General features: G+C 49.2%; 4 protein-coding genes and 1 long non-coding RNA gene across 5 annotated transcripts; all 5 read right to left on the bottom strand.

Moving 5' to 3' along the window:
* Positions 1 to 44: 44 nt before the first annotated feature.
* LOC136956604 (uncharacterized) lies at positions 45 to 1,097 on the bottom strand (the record flags this gene model as incomplete). The annotated part of the gene is made up of 2 exons (XM_067250529.1): positions 45 to 208; positions 491 to 1,097. Coding segments are annotated over 2 exons (771 nt in total), but the record flags the coding sequence as incomplete, so codon positions are not given.
* Positions 1,098 to 2,035: 938 nt separating this feature from the next.
* Positions 2,036 to 3,683, bottom strand: LOC136956610 (uncharacterized). The gene is made up of 4 exons (XR_010878224.1): positions 3,590 to 3,683; positions 3,396 to 3,460; positions 3,144 to 3,289; positions 2,036 to 3,018 (listed from the first exon to the last, which is right to left on the bottom strand). It is a non-coding gene; the product is annotated as an uncharacterized lncRNA (long non-coding RNA).
* A 276-nt stretch (positions 3,684 to 3,959) lies between these two features.
* On the bottom strand, positions 3,960 to 6,883 carry LOC136956379 (uncharacterized; the record flags this gene model as incomplete). Its single annotated transcript, XM_067250282.1, has 3 exons — positions 3,960 to 4,126; positions 4,756 to 5,227; positions 6,122 to 6,883. Coding segments are annotated over 3 exons (1,401 nt in total), but the record flags the coding sequence as incomplete, so codon positions are not given.
* A 902-nt stretch (positions 6,884 to 7,785) lies between these two features.
* On the bottom strand, positions 7,786 to 13,024 carry LOC136956381 (mucin-5AC-like; the record flags this gene model as incomplete). The annotated part of the gene is made up of 5 exons (XM_067250283.1): positions 7,786 to 7,797; positions 8,759 to 9,537; positions 9,733 to 10,329; positions 11,108 to 11,405; positions 12,362 to 13,024. Coding segments are annotated over 5 exons (2,349 nt in total), but the record flags the coding sequence as incomplete, so codon positions are not given.
* Positions 13,025 to 13,573: 549 nt separating this feature from the next.
* Positions 13,574 to 15,745, bottom strand: LOC136956382 (uncharacterized; the record flags this gene model as incomplete). Its single annotated transcript, XM_067250284.1, has 2 exons — positions 13,574 to 14,194; positions 14,858 to 15,745. Coding segments are annotated over 2 exons (1,509 nt in total), but the record flags the coding sequence as incomplete, so codon positions are not given.
* Positions 15,746 to 16,628: the final 883 nt, after the last annotated feature.

Consider the following 16,628-nt stretch of genomic DNA (forward strand, 5'->3'; position numbering starts at 1 on the left):
GTGGTTGTTGTTGGAGCCTCTGTGCTAGTTGTAGGAGTGGCTGTTGTTGTTGTTGGAGCCTCTGTGGTAGTTGTAGGGCCAGCTGTGGTTGAAGTGGGAGAAGCTGTGGTTGTTGTTGGAGCCTCTGTGCTAGTTGTAGGAGTGGCTGTTGTTGTAGTGGGAGAAGCTGTGGTTGTTGTTGGAGCCTCTGTGCTCGTTGTAGGGGCAGCTGTGGTTGTAGTGGGAGAAGCTGTGGTTGTTGTTGGAGCGTCTGTCGTAGTTGTTGGGGCAGCTGTTGTTGTTGTTGGAACCTCTGTGGTAGTTGTAGGAGTGTCTGTTGTTGTTGGAGCCTCTGTAGTTGGGGCAGCTGTTGATGTTGTTGGACCCTCTGTGCTCGTTGTAGGGGCAGCTGTGGTTGTAGTGGGAGAAGCTGTGGTTGTTGTTGGAGCCTCTGGGCTCGTTGTAGGAGTGGCTGTTGTTGTTGTTGGATTCTCTGTGGTAGTTGTAGGGCCAGCTGTGGTTGTAGTGGGAGAAGCTGTGGTTGTTGTTGGAGCCTCTGTGCTAGTTGTAGGAGTGGCTGTTGTTGTTGTTGGAGCCTCTGTGGTAGTTGTAGGGCCAGCTGTGGTTGAAGTGGGAGAAGCTGTGGTTGTTGTTGGAGCCTCTGTGCTAGTTGTAGGAGTGGCTGTTGTTGTAGTGGGAGAAGCTGTGGTTGTTGTTGGAGCCTCTGTGCTCGTTGTAGGGGCAGCTGTGGTTGTAGTGGGAGAAGCTGTGGTTGTTGTTGGAGCGTCTGTCGTAGTTGTTGGGGCAGCTGTTGTTGTTGTTGGAACCTCTGTGGTAGTTGTAGGAGTGTCTGTTGTTGTTGGAGCCTCTGTAGTTGGGGCAGCTGTTGATGTTGGAGCCTCTGTGCTCGTTGTAGGGGCAGCTGTGGTTGTAGTGGGAGAAGCTGTGGTTGTTGTTGGAGCCTCTGGGCTCGTTGTAGGAGTGGCTGTTGTTGTTGTTGGATTCTCTGTGGTAGTTGTAGGGCCAGCTGTGGTTGTAGTGGGAGAAGCTGTGGTTGTTGTTGGAGCCTCTGTGCTCGTTGTATGGGCAGCTGTGGTTGTAGTAGGAGAAGCTGTGGTTGTTGTTGGAGCCTCTGTGCTAGTTGTAGGAGTGGCTGTTGTTGTTGTTGGAGCCTCTGTGCTCGTTGTATGGGCAGCTGTGGTTGTAGTAGGAGAAGCTGTGGTTGTTGTTGGAGCATTTATTGCGGTTATAGGTGCAGCTGATGTTGTAGTGGGAGCACCTTTTGTCGTTGTTGGAACTTCTGTGGTAGTTGTAGGGCCAGCTGTGGTTGTAGTGGGAGCAGCTGTAGTAGTTGTTGTGGCAGCTGTCTTTGTAGTGTGAGCAGCTGTTGTCGCAGTTGGAGCCTCTGTGTAAGTTGTAGGGGCAGCTGTGGTTGTAGTGGGAGCAGCTGTAGTAGTTGTAACGGCAGCTGTGCTTGTAGTGGGAGAAGCTGTGGTTGTTGTTGGAGTCTCTGTGGTAGTTGTAGGGCCAGCTGTGATTGTAGTGGGAGAAGCTGTGGTTGTTGTTGGAGTCTCTGTGGTAGTTGTAGGTGCAGCTGTGGTTGTTGTTGGAGCCTCTGTGGTAGTTGTAGGGGCAGCTGTGGTTGTAGTGGGAGCAGCTGTGGTAGTTGTAGGTACAGCTTTGGTTATTACTTGAGCCTCTGTTGTAGTTTTAGGTGCAGTAGTAGTTGTGGTAGCCGCTGTGGTTGTTTGAGCCTGTGTGGTTGTCGTCATAACAGAAAATACAAGAGACGTTGTTTTACACTGAATTCTTTTGACTATAAAATTAATCAACAAATATTTCTTTGTTTAGTTCATCTGTATTTGTAATTTTTATCTGTTTCGCTATAGCCACAACAAACTTTTCCTCTGACTCACGTCTTTTTAGTTTCATTGCGTTCCCAATTGGGATTTATGTGAAAACATTAAAAAATATGTATTTTTAAACAAATTACCGTTGAGTTGACAAAATGTCGGAAACCTCTTCAATGACACGACAACTTTTAAAATAGTGACTTTTATTGTTTATTTCATTTTAAAATGTGTACAACCGTGGACATCAATATACAACATAGATGTTATGGATAACTTTATAGTAGCTAATTGGGTAGCTAAGTATTGACATTTTAATTTAAAACCCAATGTACCAGTCTCCTCATACCTTCTTCTACAATCTCATACTTTTTACATCTCTTTACCTTCTTTGTTTGATGGCTTCAGGTCTCACAGATTGCCACCCACAAGCCATCTCGTGAAAGTAAATGAAAGTTATATTTTTTCTGGCTGAATGCTGTTTTCCAGTTAAATTAAATAAATATTAAAGAAAATAATATATGATAAATATTAATTAAGAAAGTTGATAAATTGACTATGCCAAATCATTATTTCGATTTTTTGACAAACATTTCAAACTTTTTTTAAAGGTTCATACATAAAAAGCAAGTATAAATACATTATAAATATGAATAATTATAAAGATTATTTAAAGTTATTAGCATTACAGCAATTTTAGTGTTTACATTTGTGTATATAGAATTGTTTAGTCAAATATTGTTTTCTTTTTTTTTTCATGACATCTATTTTTTATGTCCTACTTGTTTCATGTTTTGTAGCATTGCATTTTTGATTTGGTTACACACATTTCTTTATTTACAGGAATGCCTTTCAAAAGTACGTTATTTTCTTGTCCTAATTCATTAGAATTCTTACACGTTTTTGCAGTTCTGCAATTTGATATGAAGGAAAGGCCCAAAACAGTCAGAAAAGATCTACATCAAAATGTACAGAAAGTTGACTAAAGTGATTGGTAGTAGAAAAGTGACCATATCTACAGGTCTGCTCCTTGCCATTGCACCGCTGGTGGTGGTGAGTGCTGTGGCAGTTTGAGTTGTTTGCGTTGTTGTACTGGTACTTTCAGCTGTACTTGTGGTTGTAGGTGCTACTGTGGAATTAGTTGCCTCCACAGTTGTAGGAGTTACAGTACTGGAGGCATTTGGTTCAGCTATTGTGGGAAAGAAGAAAAACCTTTTTGTTTGCAAAACATTTAACCGAGTTCAATAAAAAAAAATCTTGTTTTTTTATATATCTGAACATTATGGAATTATTTAGATTATAATCATTACAAACCTGCAACAATACTGCCAATGATAACATTCAGGAAAACCAGGGATTCATTTAAAGACGTTTTTAATGAGTCTTCTGCACTGGTGATGTTCGGAACTACACTCTCATTCTGGAATATCAAGTTGGCTGTGACACCCACTGACCCAGGCCTGAAAAGTAGAGATTCATAAATGGATTGTTTATACTCCAGCAATAGAGCATGAATACATTGAAAGAGCCAACATAAACCTAAATCTCTTGTCACGGATCACTTACCAAAATCCAATAATTATGCATCTCAGGAAAGTGAAAGGGTACCGCATCCTGTATCCCCGATTCAGCTAAAAAATATGAGGAAAAAAATGACATGATTATCGCACAAAGAACATATGAAAACATGAATTATTGAAAAATCTATGTCAAATTATTTTCCTTTTGAATTGAAATGACGAATTTTAGATGAGAATTACCTCAGCTGTGACATTGGCAGCCAGTTCTTGATATTGCTTCGACTTTGGGTTGTTGTATTCGATTACGAAAACCCGCACCAAACGCATCCTCAGAAAGAGATAACCCTCATTTTCTTGAGGGGGGTCTGTTGATGCACCTGTGCTAGTTGAAGGAGTGGCTGTTGTTATTGTTGGAGCCTCTGTTGCGGTTATAGGTGCAGCTGATGTTGTAGTAGGAGCGGCTGTAGTTGTTGGAGCCTCTGTTGTTGTTGTAGGTGCAGCTGTGGTTGTAGTAAGAATGGCTGTTGTTGTTGTTGGAGCCTCTGTGGTAGTTGTAGGTGCAGCTGTGGTTGTAGTAGGAGAAGCTGTGGTTGTTGTTGGAGCCTCTGTGCTAGTTGTAGGAGTGGCTGTTGTTGTTGTTGTTGGAGCCTCTGTGGTAGTTGTAGGTGCAGCCGTGGTTGTAGTGTGAGCAGCTGTTGTTGTTGTTGGAGCCTCTGTGGTAGTTGTAGTGCCAGCTGTGGTTGTAATATGAGCAGCCGTTGTTGTTGTTGTTGGAGCCTCTGTTGCTGTTATAGGTGCAGCTGTGGTTGTAGTGGGAGCACCTGTTGTAGTTGTAGGTGCAGCTATGGTTGTAGTGGGAGCAGCTGTTGTCGTTGTTGGAACCTCTGTGGTAGTTGTAGGACCAGCTGTGGTTATAGTGGGAGAAGCTGTGGATGTTGTTGGAGCCTCTGTGCTAGTTGTAGGAGTGACTGTTGTTGTTGTTGGAGCCTCTGTGGTAGTTGTAGGTGCAGCTGTGGTTGTAGTGGGAGAAGTTGTGGTTGTTGTTGTAGCGGCTGTTGTTGTTGTTGGAGCCTCTGTGGTAGTTGTAGGTGCAGCTGTGGTTGTAGTGGGAGCAGCTGTTTTCGTTGTTGGAACCTCTGTGGTAGTTGTAGGAGTGGCTGTTGTTGTTGTTGGAGTCTCTGTGGTAGTTGTAAGGCCAGCTGTGGTTGTAGTGGGAGAAGCTGTGGTTGTTGTTGGAGCCTCTGTGCTCGTTGTAGGGGCAGCTGTGTTTGTAGTGGGAGAAGCTGTGGTTGTTGTTGGAGCGTCTGTGGTAGTTGTAGGGGCAGCTGGGGTTGTAGTGGAAGAAGCTGTGGTTGTTGTTGGAGCCTCTGTGTTAGTTGTAGGAGTGACTGTTGTTGTTATTGGACCCTCTGTGGTAGTTGTAGGGCCAGCTGTGGTTGTAGTGGGAGAAGCTGTGGTTGTTGTTGGAGCATCTGCTGCGGTTGTAGGTGCAGCTGATGTTGTAGTGGGAGCACCTGTTGTCGTTGTTGGAACCTCTGTGGTAGTTGTAGGAGTGGCTGTTGTTGTTGTTGGAGCCTCTGTGCTCATTGTAGGGGCAGCTGTGTTTGTAGTGGGAGAAGCTGTGGTTGTTGTCGGAGCGTCTGTGGTAGTTGTAGGGGCAGCTGGGGTTGTAGTGGGAGCGGATGTTGTTGTTGTTGGAGCCTCTGTAGTAGTTGTTGGGGCAGCTGTTGTTGTTGTTGTTGGAGCCTCTGTGGTAGTTGTAGGGCCAGCTGTGGTTGTAGTGGGAGAAGCTGTGGTTGTTGTTGGAGCCTCTGTGCTCGTTGTAGGGGCAGCTGTGTTTGTAGTGGGAGAATCTGTGGTTGTTGTCGGAGCCTCTGTGGTAGTTGTAGGGCCAGCTGTGGTTGAAGTGGGAGAAGGTGTGGTTGTTGTTGGAGCCTCTGTGTTCGTTGTAGGAGTGGCTGTTGTTGTTGTTGGAGCCTCTGTGGTAGTTGTAGGGCCAGCTGTGGTTGTAGTGGGAAAAGCTGTGGTTGTTGTTGGAGCCTCTGTGCTCGTTGTAGGGGCAGCTGTGGTTGTAGTGGGAGAAGCTGTGGTTGTTGTTGGAGCCTCTGTGCTCGTTGTAGGGGCAGCTGTGGTTGTAGTCGGAGAAGCTGTGGTTGTTGTTGGAGCCTCTGTGCTCGTTGTAGGGGCAGCTGTGGTTGTAGTGGGAGAAGCTGTGGTTGTTGTTGGAGCGTCTGTCGTAGTTGTTGGGGCAGCTGTTGTTGTTGTTGGAACCTCTTTGGTAGTTGTAGGAGTGGCTGTTGTTGTTGTTGAAGCCTCTGTGCTAGTTGTAGGAATGGCTGTTGTGGTTGTTGGAGCCTCTGTGGTAGTTGTAGGGCCAGCTGTGGTTGTAGTGGGAGAAGTTGTGGTTGTTGTTGTAGCGGCTGTTGTTGTTGTTGGAACCTCTGTGGTAATTGTAGGAGTGGCTGTTGTTGTTGTTGGAGCCTCTGTGGTAGTTGTAGGGCCAGCTGTGGTTGAAGTGGGAGAAGCTGTGGTTGTTGTTGGAGCCTCTGTGCTAGTTGTAGGAGTGGCTGTTGTTGTTGTTGGAGTCTCTGTGGTAGTTGTAGGTGCAGCTGTGGTTGTAGTAGGAGCAGCTGTTGTTGTTGTTGGAGCCTCTGTGGTAGTTGTAGTGCCAGCTGTGGTTGTAATATGAGCAGCCGTTGTTGTTGATGGAGCCTCTGTGGTAGTTGTAGGTGCAGATGTGGTTGTAATGGGAGCAGCCGTTGTTGTTGGAGCCTCTGTTGTAGTTGTAGGTGCAGCTGTGGTTGTAGTGGGAGAAGTTGTGGTTGTTGTTGTAGTGGCTGTTGTTGTTGTTGTAGCCTCTGTGGTAGTTGTAGGTGCAGCTGTGGTTGTAGTGTGAGCAGCTGTTGTTGTTGTTGGAGCCTCTGTGGTAGTTGTAGGGCCAGCTGTGGTTATAGTGGGAGAAGCTGTGGATGTTGTTGGAGCCTCTGTGCTAGTTGTAGGAGTGACTGTTGTTGTTGTTGGAGCCTCTGTGGTAGTTGTAGGTGCAGCTGTGGTTGTAGTGGGAGAAGTTGTGGTTGTTGTTGTTGCGGCTGTTGTTGTTGTTGTAGCCTCTGTGGTAGTTGTAGGTGCAGCTGTGGTTGTAGTGTGAGCAGCTGTTGTTGTTGTTGGAGCCTCTGTGGTAGTTGTAGGGCCAGCTGTGGTTATAGTTGGAGAAGCTGTGGATGTTGTTGGAGCCTCTGTGCTAGTTGTAGGAGTGACTGTTGTTGTTGTTGTTGGAGCCTCTGTGGTAGTTGTAGGTGCAGCTGTGGTTGTAGTGGGAGAAGTTGTGGTTGTTGTTGTTGCGGCTGTTGTTGTTGTTGGAGCCTCTGTGGTAGTTCTAGGTGCAGCTGTGGTTGTAGTCGGAGAAGCTGTGGTTGTTGTTGGAGCGTCTGTCGTAGTTGTTGGGGCAGCTGTTGTTGTAGTGGGAGAAGCTGTGGTTGTTGTTGGAGCCTCTGTGCTTGTTGTAGGGGCAGCTGTGGTTGTAGTGGGAGAAGCTGTGGTTGTTGTTGGAGCCTCTGTGCTCGTTGTAGTGGCAGCTGTGGTTGTATTCGGAGAAGCTGTGGTTGTTGTTGGAGCGTCTGTCGTATTTGTTGGGGCAGCTGTTGTTGTTGTTGGAACCTCTGTGGTAGTTGTAGGAGTGGCTGTTGTTGTTGTTGGAGCCTCTGTAGTTAGGCCAGCTGTTGATGTTGTTGGACCCTCTGTGGTAGTTGTTGGAGTGGCTGTTGTTGTTGTTGGAGCCTCTGTGCTAGTTGTAGGAATAGTTGTTGTGGTTGTTGGAACCTCTGTGGTAGTTGTAGGGCCAGCTGTGGTTGAAGTAGGAGAAGCTGTGGTTGTTGTTGGAGCCTCTGTGTTTGTTGTAGGAGTGGCTGTTGTTGTTGTTGGAGCCTCTGTAGTAGTTGTAGGGCCAGCTGTGGTTGTAGTGGGAGAAGCTGTGGTTGTGTTTGGAGCCTCTGTGCTCGTTGTAGGGGCAGCTGTGGTTGTAGTGGGAGAAGCTGTGGTTGTTGTTGGAGCGTGTGTCGTAGTTGTTGGGGCAGCTGTATTTGTTGTTGGAACCTCTGTGGTAATTGTAGGAGTGGCTGTTGTTGTTGTTGGAGCCTCTGTGGTAGTTGTAGGGCCAGCTGTGGTTGAAGTGGGAGAAGCTGTGGTTGTTGTTGGAGCCTCTGTGCTAGTTGTAGGAGTGGCTGTTGTTGTTGTTGGAGCCTCTGTGGTAGTTGTAGGTGCAGCTGTGGTTGTAGTAGGAGCAGCTGTTGTTGTTGTTGGAGCCTCTGTGGTAGTTGTAGTGCCAGCTGTGGTTGTAATATGAGCAGCCGTTGTTGTTGATGGAGCCTCTATGGTAGTTGTAGGTGCAGATGTGGTTGTAATGGGAGCAGCCGTTGTTGTTGGAGCCTCTGTTGCTGTTATAGGTGCAGCTGTGGTTGTAGTGGGAGCACCTGTTGTAGTTGTAGGTGCAGCTATGGTTGTAGTGGGAGCAGCTGTTGTCGTTGTTGGAACCTCTGTGGTAGTTGTAGGACCAGCTGTGGTTGTAGTGGGAGAAGTTGTGGTTGTTGTTGTAGCGGCTGTTGTTGTTGTTGGAGCCTCTGTGGTAGTTGTAGGTGCAGCTGTGGTTGTAGTGGGAGAAGCTGTTGTCGTTGTTGGAACCTCTGTGGTAGTTGTAGGTGTGGCTGTTGTTGTTAGAGCCTCTGTGGTAGTTGTAGGGCCAGCTGTGGTTGTAGTGGGAGAAGCTGTGGTTGTTTTTGGAGCCTCTGTGCTAGTTGTAGGAGTGGCTGATGTTGTTGTTGGAGCCTCTGTGGTAGTTGTAGGGCCAGCTGTGGTTGTAGTGGGAGAAGCTGTGGTTGTTATTGGAGCCTCTGTGGTAGTTGTAGGGCCAGCTGTGGTTGAAGTGGGAGAAGGTGTGGTTGTTGTTGGAGCCTCTGTGTTCGTTGTAGGAGTGGCTGTTGTTGTTGTTGGAGCCTCTGTGCTCGTTGTAGGGGCAGCTGTGGTTGTAGTGGGAGAAGCTGTGGTTGTTGTTGGAGCCTCTGTGCTCGTTGTAGGGGCAGCTGTGGTTGTAGTGGGAGAAGCTGTGGTTGTTGTCGGAGCGTCTGTGGTAGTTGTAGGGGCAGCTGGGGTTGTAGTGGGAGAAGCTGTGGTTGTTGTTGGAGCCTCTGTGCTCGTTGTAGGGGCAGCTGTGTTTGTAGTGGGAGAAGCTGTGGTTGTTGTCGGAGCGTCTGTGGTAGTTGTAGGGGCAGCTGGGGTTGTAGTGGGAGTGGATGTTGTTGTTGTTGGAGCCTCTTTAGTAGTTGTTGGGGCAGCTGTTGTTGTTGTTGGAGCCTCTATGGTAGTTGTAGGGCCAGCTGTGGTTGTAGTGGGAGAAGCTGTGGTTGTTGTTGGAGCCTCTGTGGTAGTTGTAGGGCCAGCTGTGGTTGAAGTGGGAGAAGGTGTGGTTGTTGTTGGAGCCTCTGTGTTCGTTGTAGCAGTGGCTGATGTTGTTGTTGGAGCCTCTGTGGTAGTTGTAGGGCCAGCTGTGGTTGTAGTGGGAGAAGCTGTGGTTGTTGTTGGAGCCTCTGTGGTAGTTGTAGGGCCAGCTGTGGTTGAAGTGGGAGAAGGTGTGGTTGTTGTTGGAGCCTCTGTGTTCGTTGTAGGAGTGGCTGTTGTTGTTGTTGGAGCCTCTGTGGTAGTTGTAGGGCCAGCTGTGGTTGTAGTGGGAGAAGCTGTGGTTGTTGTTGGAGCCTCTGTGCTCGTTGTAGGGGCAGCTGTGGTTGTAGTGGGAGAAGCTGTGGTTGTTGTTGGAGCCTCTGTGCTCGTTGTAGGGGCAGCTGTGGTTGTAGTCGGAGAAGCTGTGGTTGTTGTTGGAGCCTCTGTGCTCGTTGTAGGGGCAGCTGTGGTTGTAGTGGGAGAAGCTGTGGTTGTTGTTGGAGCGTCTGTCGTAGTTGTTGGGGCAGCTGTTGTTGTTGTTGGAACCTCTTTGGTAGTTGTAGGAGTGACTGTTGTTGTTGTTGGAGCCTCTGTGGTAGTTGTAGGTGCAGCTGTGGTTGTAGTGGGAGAAGTTGTGGTTGTTGTTGTAGCGGCTGTTGTTGTTGCTGTAGCCTCTGTGGTAGTTGTAGGTGCAGCTGTGGTTGTAGTGTGAGCAGCTGTTGTTGTTGTTGGAGCCTCTGTGGTATTTGTAGGGCCAGCTGTGGTTGTAATAGGAGCAGCCGTTGTTGTTGATGGAGCCTCTGTGGCAGTTGTAGGTGCAGATGTCGTTGTAAGTGGAGCAGCCGTTGTTGTTGGAGCCTCTGTTGCTGTTATAGGTGCAGCTGTGGTTGTAGTGGGAGCACCTGTTGTAGTTGTAGGTGCAACTATGGTTGTAGTGGGAGCAGCTGTTGTCGTTGTTGGAGCTTCTGTGCTAGTTGTAGGAGTGACTGTTGTTGTTGTTGGAGCCTCTGTGGTAGTTGTAGGACCAGCTGTGGTTATAGTGGGAGAAGCTGTGGATGTTGTTGGAGCCTCTGTGCTAGTTGTAGGAGTGACTGTTGTTGTTGTTGGAGCCTCTGTGGTAGTTGTAGGTGCAGCTGTGCTTGTAGTGGGAAAAGTTGTGGTTGTTGTTGTAGCGGCTGTTGTTGTTGTTGGAGCCTCTGTGGTAGTTGCAGGTGCAGCTGTGGTTGTAGTGGGAGAAGCTGTTGTCGTTTTCGGAACCTCTGTGGTAGTTGTAGGTTTGGCTGTTGTTGTTGGAGCCTCTGTGGTAGTTGTAGGGCCAGCTGTGTTTGTAGTAGGAGAAGCTGTCGTTGTTGTTGGAGCCTCTGTTGCGGTTATAGGTGCAGCTGATGTTGTAGTGGGAGCACCTGTTGTAGTTGTAGGTGCAGCTGTGGTTGTAGTGGGAGCAGCTGTGGTTGTTGTTGGAGCCTCTGTGCTCGTTGTAGGGGCAGCTGTGGTTGTAGAGGGAGAAGCTGTGGTTGTTGTTGGAGCCTCTGTTGCGGTTATAGGTGCAGCTGATGTTGTAGTGGGAGAAGCTGTGGATGTTGTTGGAGCCTCTGTGCTAGTTGTAGGAGTGACTGTTGTTGTTGTTGGAGCCTCTGTGGTAGTTGTAGGTGCAGCTGTGGTTGTAGTGTGAGCAGCTGTTGTTGTTGTTGGAGCCTCTGTGGTAGTTGTAGGGCCAGCTTTGGTTGTAGTGGGAGAAGCTGTGGTTGTTGTTGGAGCGTGTGTCGTAGTTGTTGGGGCAGTTGTTGTTGTTGTTGGAACCTCTGTGGTAGTTGTAGGAGTGGCTGTTGTTGTTGTTGTTGGAGCCTCTGTGCTAGTTGTAGGAATGGCTGTTGTGGTTGTTGGAGCCTCTGTGGTAGTTGTAGGGCCAGCTGTGGTTGAAGTGGGAGAAGCTGTGGTTGTTGTTGGAGCCTCTGTGGTAGTTTTAGTGCCAGCTGTGGTTGTAATATGAGCAGCCGTTGTTGTTGATGGAGCCTCTGTTGCTGTTATAGGTGCAGCTGTGGTTGTAGTGGGAGCAGCTGTTGTCTTTGTTGGAACCTCTGTGGTAGTTGTAGGACCAGCTGTGGTTGTAGTGGGAGAAGCTGTGGATGTTGTTGGAGCCTCTGTGCTAGTTGTAGGAGTGACTGTTGTTGTTGTTGGAGCCTCTGTGGTAGTTGTAGGTGCAGCTGTGGTTGTAGTGGGAGAAGTTGTGGTTGTTGTTGTAGCGGCTGTTGTTGTTGTTGTAGCCTCTGTGGTAGTTGTAGCTGCAGCTGTGGTTGTAGTGTGAGCAGCTGTTGTTGTTGTTGGAGCCTCTGTGGTAGTTGTAGGGCCAGCTGTGGTTGTAATAGGAGCAGCCGTTGTTGTTGATGGAGCCTCTGTGGTAGTTGTAGGTGCAGATGTTGTTGTAAGTGGAGCAGCCGTTGTTGTTGGAGCCTCTGTTGCTGTTATAGGTGCAGCTGTGGTTGTAGTGGGAGCACCTGTTGTAGTTGTAGGTGCAACTATGGTTGTAGTGGGAGCAGCTGTTGTCGTTGTTGGAACCTCTGTGGTAGTTGTAGGACCAGCTGTGGTTATAGTGGGAGAAGCTGTGGATGTTGTTGGAGCCTCTGTGCTAGTTGTAGGAGTGACTGTTGTTGTTGTTGGATCCTCTGTGGTAGTTGTAGGTGCAGCTGTGGTTGTAGTGGGAGAAGTTGTGGTTGTTGTTGTAGCGGCTGTTGTTGTTGTTGGAGCCGCTGTGGTAGTTGTAGGTGCAGCTGTGGTTGTAGTGGGAGAAGCTGTTGTCGTTGTTGGAACCTCTGTGGTAGTTGTAGGTGTGGCTGTTGTTGTTGGAGCCTCTGTGGTAGTTGTAGGGCCAGCTGTGGTTGTAGTGGGAGAAGCTGTGGTTGTTGTTGGAGCCTCTGTGCTAGTTGTAGGAGTGGCTGATGTTGTTGTTGGAGCCTCTGTGGTAGTTGTAGGGCCAGCTGTGGTTGTAGTAGGAGAAGCTGTGGTTGTTGTTGGAGCCTCTGTTGCGGTTATAGGTGCAGCTGATGTTGTAGTGGGAGCACCTGTTGTAGTTGTAGGTGCAGCTGTGGTTGTAGTGGGAGCAGCTGTTGTCGTTGTTGGAACCTCTGTGGTAGTTGTAGGAGTGGCTGTTGTTGTTGTTGGAGTCTCTGTGGTAGTTGTAAGGCCAGCTGTGGTTGTAGTGGGAGAAGCTGTGGTTGTTGTTGGAGCCTCTGTGCTCGTTGTAGGGGCAGCTGTGTTTGTAGTGGGAGAAGCTGTGGTTGTTGTTGGAGCGTCTGTGGTAGTTGTAGGGGCAGCTGGGGTTGTAGTGGAAGAAGCTGTGGTTGTTGTTGGAGCCTCTGTGTTAGTTGTAGGAGTGACTGTTGTTGTTATTGGACCCTCTGTGGTAGTTGTAGGGCCAGCTGTGGTTGTAGTGGGAGAAGCTGTGGTTGTTGTTGGAGCATCTGCTGCGGTTGTAGGTGCAGCTGATGTTGTAGTGGGAGCACCTGTTGTCGTTGTTGGAACCTCTGTGGTAGTTGTAGGAGTGGCTGTTGTTGTTGTTGGAGTCTCTGTGGTAGTTGTAGGGCCAGCTGGGGTTGTAGTGGGAGAAGCTGTGGTTGTTGTTGGAGCCTCTGTGCTAGTTGTAGGAGTGGCTGTTGTTGTTGTTGTTGGAGCCTCATTGGTAGTTGTAGGGCCAGCTGTGGTTGTAGTGGGAGAAGCTGTGGTTGTTGTTGGAGCCTCTGTGCTCGTTTTAGGGGCAGCTGTGTTTGTAGTGGGAGAAGCTGTGGTTGTTGTCGGAGCGTCTGTGGTAGTTGTAGGGGCAGCTGGGGTTGTAGTGGGAGCGGATGTTGTTGTTGTTGGAGCCTCTGTAGTAGTTGTTGGGGCAGCTGTTGTTGTTGTTGGAGCCTCTGTGGTAGTTGTAGGGCCAGCTGTGGTTGTAGTGGGAGAAGCTGTGGTTGTTGTTGGAGCCTCTGTGCTCGTTGTAGGGGCAGCTGTGTTTGTAGTGGGAGAAGCTGTGGTTGTTGTCGGAGCCACTGTGGTAGTTGTAGGGCCAGCTGTGGTTGAAGTGGGAGAAGGTGTGGTTGTTGTTGGAGCCTCTATGTTCGCTGTAGGAATGGCTGTTGTTGTTGTTGGAGCCTCAGTGGTAGTTGTAGGGCCAGCTGTGGTTGTAGTGGGAGAAGCTGTGGTTGTTGTTGGAGCCTCTGTGCTCGTTGTAGGGGCAGCTGTGGTTGAAGTGGGAGAAGCTGTGGTTGTTGTTGGAGCCTCTGTGTTCGTTGTAGGAGTGGCTGTTGTTGTTGTTGGAGCCTCTGTGGTAGTTGTAGGGCCAGCTGTGGTTGTAGTGGGAGAAGCTGTGGTTGTTGTTGGAGCGTGTGTCGTAGTTGTTGGGGCAGTTGTTGTTGTTGTTGGAACCTCTGTGATAGTTGTAGGAGTGGCTGTTGTTGTTGTTGGAGCCTCTGTGCTAGTTGTAGGAATGGCTGTTGTGGTTGTTGGAGCCTCTGTGGTAGTTGTAGGGCCAGCTGTGGTTGAAGTGGGAGAAGCTGTGGTTGTTGTTGGAGCCTCTGTGGTAGTTGTAGTGCCAGCTGTGGTTGTAATATGAGCAGCCGTTGTTGTTGATGGAGCCTCTGTTGCTGTTATAGGTGCAGCTGTGGTTGTATTGGGAGCAGCTGTTGTCGTTGTTGGAACCTCTGTGGTAGTTGTAGGACCAGCTGTGGTTGTAGTGGGAGAAGCTGTGGATGTTGTTGGAGCCTCTGTGCTAGTTGTAGGAGTGACTGTTGTTGTTGTTGGAGCCTCTGTGGTAGTTGTAGGTGCAGCTGTGGTTGTAGTGGGAGAAGTTGTGGTTGTTGTTGTAGCGGCTGTTGTTGTTGTTGTAGCCTCTTTGGTAGTTGTAGGTGCAGCTGTGGTTGTAGTGTTAGCAGCTGTTGTTGTTGTTGGAGCCTCTGTGGTAGTTGTAGGGCCAGCTGTGGTTGTAATAGGAGCAGCCGTTGTTGTTGATGGAGCCTCTGTGGTAGTTGTAGGTGCAGATGTTGTTGTAAGTGGAGCAGCCGTTGTTGTTGGAGCCTCTGTTGCTGTTATAGGTGCAGCTGTGGTTGTAGTGGGAGCACCTGTTGTAGTTGTAGGTGCAACTATGGTTGTAGTGGGAGCAGCTGTTGTCGTTGTTGGAACCTCTGTGGTAGTTGTAGGACCAGCTGTGGTTATAGTGGGAGAAGCTGTGGATGTTGTTGGAGCCTCTGTGCTAGTTTTAGGAGTGACTGTTGTTGTTGTTGGAGCCTCTGTGGTAGTTGTAGGTGCAGCTGTGGTTGTAGTGGGAGAAGTTGTGGTTGTTGTTGTAGCGGCTGTTGTTGTTGTTGGAGCCGCTGTGGTAGTTGTAGGTGCAGCTGTGGTTGTAGTGGGAGAAGCTGTTGTCGTTGTTGGAACCTCTGTGGTAGTTGTAGGTGTGGCTGTTGTTGTTGGAGCCTCTGTGGTAGTTGTAGGGCCAGCTGTGGTTGTAGTGGGAGAAGCTGTGGTTGTTGTTGGAGCCTCTGTGCTAGTTGTAGGAGTGGCTGATGTTTTTGTTGGAGCCTCTGTGGTAGTTGTAGGGCCAGCTGTGGTTGTAGTAGGAGAAGCTGTGGTTGTTGTTGGAGCCTCTGTTGCGGTTATAGGTGCAGCTGATGTTGTAGTGGGAGCACCTGTTGTAGTTGTAGGTGCAGCTGTGGTTGTAGTGGGAGCAGCTGTTGTCGTTGTTGGAACCTCTGTGGTAGTTGTAGGAGTGGCTGTTGTTGTTGTTGGAGTCTCTGTGGTAGTTGTAAGGCCAGCTGTGGTTGTAGTGGGAGAAGCTGTGGTTGTTGTTGGAGCCTCTGTGCTCGTTGTAGGGGCAGCTGTGTTTGTAGTGGGAGAAGCTGTGGTTGTTGTTGGAGCGTCTGTGGTAGTTGTAGGGGCAGCTGGGGTTGTAGTGGAAGAAGCTGTGGTTGTTGTTGGAGCCTCTGTGTTAGTTGTAGGAGTGACTGTTGTTGTTATTGGACCCTCTGTGGTAGTTGTAGGGCCAGCTGTGGTTGTAGTGGGAGAAGCTGTGGTTGTTGTTGGAGCATCTGCTGCGGTTGTAGGTGCAGCTGATGTTGTAGTGGGAGCACCTGTTGTCGTTGTTGGAACCTCTGTGGTAGTTGTAGGAGTGGCTGTTGTTGTTGTTGGAGTCTCTGTGGTAGTTGTAGGGCCAGCTGGGGTTGTAGTGGGAGAAGCTGTGGTTGTTGTTGGAGCCTCTGTGCTAGTTGTAGGAGTGGCTGTTGTTGTTGTTGTTGGAGCCTCTGTGGTAGTTGTAGGGCCAGCTGTGGTTGTAGTGGGAGAAGCTGTGGTTGTTGTTGGAGCCTCTGTGCTCATTGTAGGGGCAGCTGTGTTTGTAGTGGGAGAAGCTGTGGTTGTTGTCGGAGCGTCTGTGGTAGTTGTAGGGGCAGCTGGGGTTGTAGTGGGAGCGGATGTTGTTGTTGTTGGAGCCTCTGTAGTAGTTGTTGGGGAAGCTGTTGTTGTTGTTGGACCCTCTGTGGTAGTTGTAGGGCCAGCTGTGGTTGTAGTGGGAGAAGCTGTGGTTGTTGTTGGAGCCTCTGTGCTCGTTGTAGGGGCAGCTGTGTTTGTAGTGGGAGAAGCTGTGGTTGTTGTCGGAGCCTCTGTGGTAGTTGTAGGGCCAGCTGTGGTTGAAGTGGGAGAAGGTGTGGTTGTTGTTGGAGCCTCTATGTTCGCTGTAGGAATGGCTGTTGTTGTTGTTGGAGCCTCAGTGGTAGTTGTAGGGCCAGCTGTGGTTGTAGTGGGAGAAGCTGTGGTTGTTGTTGGAGCCTCTGTGCTCGTTGTAGGGGCAGCTGTGGTTGTAGTGGGAGAAGCTGTGGTTGTTGTTGGAGCCTCTGTGCTCGTTGTAGGGGCAGCTGTGGTTGTAGTCGGAGAAGCTGTGGTTGTTGTTGGAGCCTCTGTGCTCGTTGTAGGGGCAGCTGTGGTTGTAGTGGGAGAAGCTGTGGTTGTTGTTGGAGCGTCTGTCGTAGTTGTTGGGGCAGCTGTTGTTGTTGTTGGAACCTCTGTGGTAGTTGTAGGAGTGGCTGTTGTTGTTGTTGAAGCCTCTGTGCTAGTTGTAGGAATGGATGTTGTGGTTGTTGGAGCCTCTGTGGTAGTTGTAGGGCCAGCTGTGGTTGTAGTGGGAGAAGCTGTAGTTGTTTCTGGAGCCTCTGTGCTCGTTGTAGGGGCAGCTGTGTTTGTAGTGGGAGAAGCTGTGGTTGTTGTCGGAGCGTCTGTGGTAGTTGTAGGGGCAGCTGGGGTTGTAGTGGGAGTGGATGTTGTTGTTGTTGGAGCCTCTGTGCTAGTTGTAGGAGTGGCTGTTGTGGTTGTTGGAGCCTCTGTGCTCGTTGTAGGGGCAGCTGTGGTTGAAGTGGGAGAAGGTGTCGTTGTTGTTGGAGCCTCTGTGTTCGTTGTAGGAGTGGCTGTTGTTGTTGTTGGAGCCTCTGTGGTAGTTGTAGGGCCAGCTGTGGTTGTAGTGGGAGAAGCTGTGGTTGTTGTTGGAGCCTCTGTGCTCGTTGTAGGGGCAGCTGTGGTTGTAGTGGGAGAAGCTGTGGTTGTTGTTGGAGCATCTGTGCTCGTTGTAGGGGCAGCTGTGGTTGTAGTCGGAGAAGCTGTGGTTGTTGTTGGAGCGTCTGTCGTAGTTGTTGGGGCAGCTGTTGTTGTTGTTGGAACCTCTGTGGTAGTTGTTGGAGTGGCTGTTGTTGTTGTTGGAGCCTCTGTGCTAGTTGTAGGAATAGCTGTTGTGGTTGTTGGAGCCTCTGTGGTAGTTGTAGGGCCAGCTGTGGTTGAAGTGGGAGAAGCTGTGGTTGTTGTTGGAGCCTCTGTGTTCGTTGTAGGAGTGGCT

Source organism: Osmerus mordax, chromosome 14 (genome assembly GCF_038355195.1).
Source record: "Osmerus mordax isolate fOsmMor3 chromosome 14, fOsmMor3.pri, whole genome shotgun sequence".
NCBI lineage: Eukaryota > Metazoa > Chordata > Actinopteri > Osmeriformes > Osmeridae > Osmerus > Osmerus mordax.